The 2087-nt window shown below is 32.8% G+C and overlaps 1 protein-coding gene across 1 annotated transcript in view; it reads left to right on the top strand.

Annotated features, from left to right (window-relative positions):
- LOC109378784 (sodium channel protein type 7 subunit alpha-like) overlaps nt 1-1651 on the top strand; it is a gene marked incomplete at both ends in the record, with an annotated part of 8338 nt that extends 6687 nt beyond the window's left edge. Inside the window, one exon of the mRNA XM_019635067.1 lies at nt 1524-1651. Coding sequence (XP_019490612.1) covers nt 1524-1651 — 128 coding nt within the window. The remainder of the gene's footprint in view (nt 1-1523) is intronic.
- Nucleotides 1652-2087: the final 436 nt, after the last annotated feature.

Here is a 2087-nt window from a genome sequence, read left to right as displayed (position 1 = left end):
CTTTTTGTTTTCCGATGGTCTTAGGCGACCCCTGTGAAAGGGTCATTCGACCCCCAAAGGGGTCGCAACCCACAGGTTGAGAACCGCTGATCTAGAATAAAGTGTATGACATGCTACATTTTATGTAGGAAAGGAAGAAAAATAGAGTGTATATTATTTGCTTGTATTTGATCGAAGAAGATCAGAGAAGGATACACAAGAAATAGTTAAATGTTAGATGCACAGAACAGAAAAGATGGAGTCATGATTGGAAGCCGGACTTTGTACTGCATATATTTCTAAGTAAACTTTATATTAATATTTATTACACATTCTGACAACCATACAAGTTATAAATGCATGGGATAAAGGATTTTCAAAGAGTGACTATACCTATGTAATTGTCATTGGCTAGAGAAATAGAATATTACCAGGAATCCAAAACCATACTCAGACCCCTCACAATTACTTCCCTACTCCATGTGGGTAACCAGTATGCACAAATCAGCTGCCATAGATTAGTTTTGCCTGTGTTTAAAATTTTTTAATTGAAGCGGGGACTCCTGGTATATCTTTTTATATTATTTTGCATTATGTACTGATTCAATGAATAAATACATGCAATAAAATAAGGTCCTTTAAAATAACTTTAGATTATACTTATAATTTATAATACTTTTACTCCATAATTGGCTCAATTAAGTTAGCAACTCTATTGCTATTTTATATTTACTTTTATTTAACAGTAAGTTTATGAAAATCACAACATTCTGTACATCAGATTACTTTAATTGTTTACATCTTGAACTTCAATGTACTTTGATACAAGTCTGCCTGAGATTATCGGTACTTTATTGCCTTTTTTCAGTGCTAAAATAAAAGCACCATGGAATTGCTTTGAATGGCATTATCAGACTTTGCATCCTCCACAGTAAAATTAAGGTTGACCTGTTATAACTGGGAAGTTTTGGAGAAACTACTATATTTTTATTTTATATTCATGTGTTTCCACTGGTTTACCTGATTATTTCTGCAGTGGAACAAGCTTTGTGATGTTTTCTTATAATAACAGTATGGATTAATGAAAACAAAAATGTTTTTAACTCCCTGCACCATTATTAGCAAGTGGCATATGCCTGTGAGTTGACTGCATGGAACTAAAGATAAGAGCCATGTCAAATATGACTAAAGTTTCCATCTCTTATGTTAAGTCTGATTAACTGATANCATCTATATATTGCATTGTGGATTCACCACCCAAAGTCAGTTCTCCTTCCATCACCATATATTTGACAACTCCCTCCCCCTACTTACCCTCTGGTAACCACTAAACTGTTGTCTGTGTCTATGAGTTTTTGTTTGTACTTCAACTCACAAAGATATGTGTGTATTTTAATACCAATCATGAAATTGGCCTTAAGTCCTTTAAACCTGATAATAGTCTTTATGCACATAATCTTTCTTGTTTCTATAAATGAAGTGAATGTTAACTATAGTGAGTAAATGAAATTTTATTCACATTTTTGTGGGACTTTACTTTTCAGAAGGTAAAGCCATCTAGCTCATCTGAATGCAGTACAGTTGATATTGGTACCTCTGAAGAAGAAATGATCTATGAACATGAAAAGTCAAGGCATCTTAAAAACAGTAAGGAAAAAAAATTCTTTGATACGTATTTTGAAATTAGGCTATGTTTCTCTTACCCTAAATAACACTATTGGATATAGTTTTAATTTTAGAAAGTTTATTAATCTGGGCTGGAATACACACACACAAATGTTTGTGTACACACACACACATACCACATGAATAATGATAGAAACTTATAATAAATGTTAAGTAAAAAGGCAACATTTGGAAAAAAAGAAAAGGACCTATTTCCTAGGGAGACTAATGAAGTAGTTAAGAGTGTTGGCTTTGAAATCAGGCAGCCTGAGTTGAAATCCCATCTACCACTTACTATTGGGTTGTCGGAAAAGTCATGACGTATTTTTTCTGTTTTTCGTTGCAAAAATGCATCATGACTTTTCTAATAACCCAATGTTACAGCTTTTACTTACTCTCTTTCTGACTCATTTCCTAATATGTAAATTGAAGATAATAATAAA

The sequence above is a fragment of the Hipposideros armiger genome, unplaced genomic scaffold (assembly GCF_001890085.2).
Source record: "Hipposideros armiger isolate ML-2016 unplaced genomic scaffold, ASM189008v1 scaffold_3690, whole genome shotgun sequence".
In the NCBI taxonomy this organism is placed as follows: Eukaryota; Metazoa; Chordata; class Mammalia; order Chiroptera; family Hipposideridae; genus Hipposideros; species Hipposideros armiger.
The sequence above is the reverse complement of the archived record's forward strand: the minus strand, read 5'-3'. Positions and strand labels throughout refer to the sequence as shown.